Source organism: Trichechus manatus, unplaced genomic scaffold (assembly GCF_000243295.1).
Source record: "Trichechus manatus latirostris isolate Lorelei unplaced genomic scaffold, TriManLat1.0 scaffold00122, whole genome shotgun sequence".
In the NCBI taxonomy this organism is placed as follows: Eukaryota; Metazoa; Chordata; class Mammalia; order Sirenia; family Trichechidae; genus Trichechus; species Trichechus manatus.
Window position 1 is genome coordinate 6650527 of NW_004444058.1, and position 7052 is coordinate 6657578.

Consider the following 7052-nt stretch of genomic DNA (forward strand, 5'->3'; position numbering starts at 1 on the left):
CTATGTGCAGGTGGAGGGCCGTGTGCAGGTGGAGGGTAGCAGGTGGAGGCCATGTGCAGGTGGAGGGCTATGTGCAGGTGGAGGGCCGTGTGCAGGTGGAGGGTAGCAGGTGGAGGCCATGTGCAGGTGGAGGGTAGCAGGTGGAAGCCGTGTGCAGGTGGAGGGTGGCATGTAGAGGGCTGTGTGCAGGTGGAGGGCTGTGTGCAGGTGGAGGGTGGAAGGTAGAGGGCTATGTGCAGGTGGAGGGGTGTGTGCAGGTGGAGAGGCGTGTGCCGGTGGAGGGCCATGTGCAGGTGGAGGCTAGCAAGTGGAGGTCGTGTGCAGGTAGAGGGTGGCAGGTAGAGGGCTGTGTGTTGGTGGAGAGGCGTGTGCAAGTGAAGGCCGTGTGCAGGTGGAGGGCAGTAGGTGGAGGGCGGAAGGTGGAGGGCCGTGTACAGGAGGGGGGTATAAAGTGGAGGCCATGTGCAGGTAGAGAGCCTTGTGCAGGTGGAGGGTGGCAGATAGAGTGCCATATGCAGGTAGAGGGTGGCAGGTGGAGAGTGGCAGGTGCAGGGCTGTGTACAGGTGGAGGGCCATGTGCAGGTGGAGATTGGCAGGTGGAGAGCCTTCTGCAGATGGAGGGCCGTGTGCAGGTGGAGGGTGGTAGGTGGCAGGTAGCAGGTGGAAGGCTGTGTGCAGGTGGAGGGCCGTGTGCAGGTGGAAGGTGGCAGGTGGAAGGTAGCAGGTGGAGAGCCCTGTGCAGGTGGAGTGCTGTCAGGTGGAGGGTGGCAGGTAGTAGGTGGAGGGTGGCAGGTAGCAGGTAGAGAGCCCTGTGCAGGTGGAGGGTGGCAGGTGGAAGGTAGCAGGTGGAGAGTCATGTGCAGGTAGAGGATGGAAGGTAGGTGGAAGCCGTGTACGGGTGAACTACTTCACCTTCAGTTCTCCTTCCACAGAGCTAAGCATTTCTCTCCTCTGTAATCTAGGTGACCCGTTCCAGAATGACCCTTTTGCAGAACAGCAGGCTGCTTCAACAGGTAAAACAAATGTTTTGTGGTCTAGTCTTCACAATGTCCCATCCCTAGCTAAAGTCAAGGAAAACGGCCAATCACCTCCCAGCCTCCTCTGCTAGGTTTCCTAGTACATGGTGGTAGGAAGTTAAGTTTCTGAAGGAACCTGGAAATTAACATCTTCTTTCCTTTTTACAATTTTGTGCCTCTTCTCAGCAATTTCCCAGCGTGATAAGAAGCTAAACTACAAAAGCATCTTCTGCTAGTGAGGTGATTTTGTCCACATACCTGTGACAACTTGGTCACTGGGGCCAGAGATACCTCTGGCGTTTGTCGGGGTGTTCCGCGTGCTCCCTATACACAAGGGACTTCTGTCCACAGACCCTAGGAAGGTCGGGGTGCATACTGGGAATGTTCACCCCTTTTCTGAGCAACCTGATCTCTTATTGGCTTCTTGTGCCTTCTTTTTTCCCACCCTCCATGCCCACGCCCTATCTGAGCATTCAAGTAGAACACAGCATGGATGCCATGTTGAGATCATGCTGTTTATTTTTACTCTATTTTAAATCAGCTTTATCGAGAGGCATAATTTGTACACAGCAAAATCCACCAATTTTGAGTGTATAGTTAGACGCATTTTGATAAATGTGGGCGGCCAGGTAAGATATACAACATTCCGTCACCCCAGAAGGTCCCCTTGTGCTCCTTTGCAGTCTTTCCCACCCCTGCCCAGGCAACCACTGATCTGTGCTCTGTCTCTGTAGTTTTACCTTTTCTAGAACATCCTATACCTAGCATCAGACAAACCTGGGTTCTTTGTTGTCCAGTCAATTCCACCTCATGGCAACCACATGTGTTACAGAGTAGAGCTCCGTAGGGTTTTCTTGGCTGTAATCTTAACAGAGGAGTCCCTCGGTGGCACAAATTGTTAAGTGCTGGACCACTAGCCAAGAGGTGAGCAGTTCAAACCCACCCAGAAGTGCCTTGGAAGAAAAGCCTGACGATCTCTTCTTTAAGGTCACAGCCATGAAAACCCTATGGAGCAGTTCTTCTCTGCACTCATGGGGTCGCCATGAGTCAGAATCAACTTGACAGCAACTAACAACAACAACAATCTTAACAGAAGCAGACTGCCAGGCCTTTCTTCTGCAGTGCCAGTGGGTGGGCTCAAACTGCTAACCTTTAGGTAGTAGTTGAGTGCCAACCATTTGTGCCACCTAGGGACCTTCCCCGAGCATGGTGTTGCTTATTCATGGGATGTTTTTCCTTCACTTCCTAGATCCATTTGGAGGGGATCCCTTCAAAGAAAGCGACCCATTCCGTGGCTCTGCCACCGACGACTTCTTCAAGAAACAGACAAAGAACGACCCATTTACCTCAGACCCATTCACAAAAAACCCCTCCTTACCTTCCAAGGTGAGTGCTCCTGGGCAGGTGCAAGTGATCCTGTGTGCTCATTTGTATGTGTAAAAGTGACCATTGCCTTCAACACCCCACCCCTGGGAGGAGGTCTTTCCTAATTGGGCCCATGAGTGTGAGGAATGCAGATAGTGTGTGTGTAGCACTCCAGCTGTGCCCACTGAGCAGATCTCCAGGTGCTGGGTCATGGGTCTCATTCCTGGATGGGGTGGGGTGGTCATGCTAGGAGATGCCACCGAGATTCTCAGCCCGCAAACCAGGTGTCACAGCAGTGACCCAGGGGCCCCACGCTGGGGGAGAAACTCCCCTGCATAGCACTAATACTTCTCTCCTTTTCTGTCCTACCATTACTCAAGCTCAGGCCCACTTCTCTGGTTTCCCTGCTTCAAATCCTCTGCCCCATTGCTGCTCCATGTCCCAACAAAAACAGCAACCCCCTGCCAAACACACACACAGGCAGTCCCCGCCCTGTGATCTTCCAGCAACTATCCAGCACTTAGGGGTGGAGGGATCCCTGTCGCCGACAGGAGCAAATCCAAACTCTCCATTTGGCAGCTTCAGCCAGATGTTTTGTTTGTTTGTCACTTGCCCTTGAGTTGGCTCTGACCCATGGCCACCTTAGGTAAAACAGAGCAAAACATTGCCCTGTCCTATGCCATCTTCATGTCTCTTGGCATGTTTGAGTCCATTGTTGCGGCTGTTGTGTCAATCCACCGCACTTAGAGTTTCCTTTGTTTTCACTGTCTGCTTTACCAGCCGTGATGTCCTTTTGTGGCAATTGTTCCTTCTTGATGATGTGTCTGAAGTAAGTGAGCCAAAGTCTCTCCATCCTCACTTCTAAGGAGCATTCTGGTTATATTTCTTTTAAGACTGGTTTGTTGGTTCTTCTGGCAGTCCACGGTATATTCAATGTTCTTTGCCAACACCACAGTTACAATGCGTTGATTCTTCCTTGGTCTTCCTTTTTCGTTGTCCAGCTTTTTGCATGCATATGAGGTGATGGACAAGACCATGGCTTGGGTCAAGCGCACCTTAGTCCTCAAAGTGACATCTTTGCTTATGAAAACTTGAAAGAGGTCTTTTGCAGCAGATTTGCCCAGTGCAGTACATCATTTGATTTCTTAAATCTCACTTCCTTGGGCGTTGATTGTTGATCAAAGGCGAATGAAATCTTTGACAACAGTCATTTTCACTCAGACATTTCCAGTTAACTAGAGCCAACTTGGAGGGTCCAACTTCCCAACAGATGCTAACATTTAGAGCATGTGACATACCTAAGAAACCTCAGCGTGTGATAAGCCATGGTTTTGCACAATGTCAGGCACAACAGACGTTGTTAAATTTGTGTCTAACAGGATTTAAAACCAAAGGGGGCTTTACCATGATGTCCTTCTCCGAGGACTGGTCCCTCCTGATAACATGTCTGAAGTATGTGAGACGAAGTCTTGCCATCCTCACTTCTAAGGAGCACTCTGGCTGTATTTCTTCCAAAATAGATTTGTTCATTCTTCTGGCAATCTGTGGTATATTCATTATTCTTCACCAATACCATAATTCACATGCATCAATTCTTCTTCAGTCTTTCTTATTCATTGTCCAGCTTTTGCATGCATATGAGGCGATTGAGCATACCATGGCTTGGGTCAGGCGCATCTTAGTCCTCAAAGTGACATTTTTGCTTTTTAATACTTAAAGAGGTCTTCTGCAGCAGGTTTTCCCAATGCAGTACATCATTTGATTTCTTGACTGCTGCTTCCATAGACGTTGATTGTGGACTGAAGTAAAATGAAATCCTTAACAATGTCAGTATTTTCCCCGTTTATCATGATGTTGCTTATTGGTCCAGTTGTGAGGATTTTTGTTTTCTTTATGTTGAGATGTAACCCATACTGAAGGCTGTGGTCTTTGATCTTCATCAGTAAGTGCTTCAAGTCCTCTTTGCTTTTAGTAAGCAAGGTTGTACCATCTATATATATAGATATATAAATTTTTTATTTTTTATCGTATTTTAGATGAAGGTTTATAGAACAGTTTCTCATTAAACAGTACACATATATTGTTTTATGACAATGGTTAACAACCCCACAACATGTCAACACTGTCCCTTCTCAACCTTGAGTCCCCTATTACCAGCTTTCCTGTCCCCTCCTGCCTTCTAGTCCTTGTCCCTGGACTTTTGTGCCCCATTAGTCTTGTTTATGGGGCTGTCTAATCTTTGGCTGAACAGTGAACCTCGAGAGTGACTTCATTACTGAGCTAAAAAAGTGTCTGGGGGGCCACACCCTTGGGTTTTCTCCAGTCTCTGTCAGGCCAATAAGTCTAGTCTTTTTTTGTGAGTTCAAATTTTGTTCTACATTTTTCTCCAGCTCTGTCCGGGACCCTCTGTTGTGATCCTGTCAGAGCGGTCAGTGGCGGTAGCTGGGCACCATCTAGTTGTACTGGACTCAATCTGGTGGAGGCCATGGTAGTTGCAGTCCATTAGTCCTGTGGACTAATCTTTTCCTTGTATCTTGTTTTCTTCATTCTCCCTTGCTCCCGAAGAGGTGAGACCAGTGGAGTGTCTTAGATGGCTGTTCACAGGCTTTTAAGACCCCATGTGTCATCTGTATATTGCAGGTTGTTAATGAGTCTTCCTCTAATCCTGATGCCACATTCTTCTTCATATAGTCCAGCTTCTCAGATTCTTTGCTTAACATACAGATTGAATAACTATGGTGAAAGGATACAACCCTGACACATGCCTTTCCTGATTTTAAACCACGCAGTGTCCTCTTGTTCTGTTTGAACAACTGTTTCTTGGTCTATATACACATTCTGCATGAGCACAATTAAGTGTTCTGGAATTGCCATTCTTTGCAGTGTTATCCATAATTTGTTATGATCCACACAGTCGAATGCTTTTGCATAGTCAATAAAACACAGGTAAACATCTTTCTGGTATTCTCTGCTTTCAGCCAAAATTCCTCTGACATCAGCAATGATATCCCTTGTTCCACATTCTCTTCTGAATCTGGCTTGAATTTCTGGCAGCTCCCTGTTGATGTACTTCTGTGACTGTTTCTGATTTTCAGCATAATTTTTCTTGCATATGATATTAATGATATTGTTCAGTAATTTCCACATTCCATTGAGTTGCCTTTCTTTGGAATAGGCACATATATGGAACTCTTCCAGTCAGTTGGTGAGATAGCTCTCTTCCAAATTTCTTGGCATAAGCAAGTGAGTACTTCCATCATTGCATCCATTTGTTAAAACATCTCAATTGGTATTCCATCAATTCCTGGAGCCTTGTTTTTTGCCAGTGCCTTCAGTGCAGCTTGTTCAGTACCATTGGTTCTTGATTATATGCTTCCTCAGAAATGGTTGAATATTGACCAGTTCATTTTGGTACAGTGACTGTCTATTCCTTCCATCTTCTTTTGATGCTTCCTGCATCGTTCAGTATTTTGCCCGTAGAATCCTTCAGTATTGCAGCTTGAGGCTTGAATTTTCTCTTCAGTTCTTTTAGCCTGAGAAATGCTGAGCAGCTTCTCCAGGCACATTTCATTATAATATTTTACTTTGTCTTCTCGAGCTGCCCTTTGAAATCTTCTGTTCAGCTCTTTTACTTCATTTCTTCCATTCGCTTCAGCTACTGTACGTTCAAGGGCAAGTTTCAGAGTCTCTTCTGATACCCATTTTGGTCTTTTTTCTTTGCTGTTTTTTTAATGACCTTTTGTTTTCTTCATGTATGATGTCCTCGATGTCATCAAACAACTTGTCTGGTCTTTGGTTATTAGTGTTCCATACGTCAAATCTGTTCTTGAGATGATCTCTAAATTCAGGTAGAATATACTCAAGAGAAGATCATACTTTGACTCTTGTGGATTTATTTTAATTTTCTTCAGCTTCAGCTTGAGCTTGCATATGAGCAATTGTTGGTCTGCTCTGCAGTTGGCCCCTGGACTTGTTCTGACCGATGATACTGAGCTTCTCCATCATCTGTTTCCATAGATGTAGTCGATTTGATTCCTGTGTATTCCATCTGGTGAGGTCCACAAGTATAGTTACTGTTTATGTTGTTGAAAAAGTTATTTGCAATGAATACTGTCTTAGGCTGAGTTCTCTAGAGAAGCAAAACCAGTAAAGCGTATAAATATATATAGAGAGAGATTTATATCAAGGAAACAGCTCACGTGATTGTAGAGGCTAGAACATCCCATGTCCGTGGATCAGGGTAGAGGCCTCTCCCAAGTCACAGAGCTGCAGAAACTGGCGAGCCCAAGATCAGCAGGTCAGAGAGCAAGGCTCTGCTCACAGGCTGTGAAGATCGACGAATCCCAGGTTCGGCAGATAAGCTGACAGCTCCAGTCCCAAGTACCGGAGGTAAGACGACAGGAGGCAGCCGCAGGATCCAGAGTGAGCAAAAAGCCAGAACGTCTGCTTATATTCAGATGCAGGCCACACACCCCAAGGAAACTCCGTTTCATCTGATTGGCTACTCACAGCATATTCAGTCATGGGAGTGATCACATATAAACACTGAGAATCATGGCCCAGCCAAGTTGACACACAATCTTAACCATCACAGTCCACCCCTTGTCAACTTGGCACATGTACACATCTCCTTAAACCATACATAATCTCTGAATAAAGACAATGAGAAAG

General features: G+C 46.4%; 1 protein-coding gene across 1 annotated transcript in view; it reads left to right on the forward strand.

Moving 5' to 3' along the window:
* The window catches only part of EPS15L1 (epidermal growth factor receptor pathway substrate 15 like 1), an 87801-nt gene that overhangs the window by 41443 nt on the left and 39306 nt on the right, over positions 1-7052 (forward strand). The window contains exons 17-18 of the mRNA XM_023738766.1: positions 963-1013; positions 2266-2402. Of these exons, the coding sequence (XP_023594534.1) occupies positions 963-1013; positions 2266-2402 (188 nt within the window). The remainder of the gene's footprint in view (positions 1-962; positions 1014-2265; positions 2403-7052) is intronic.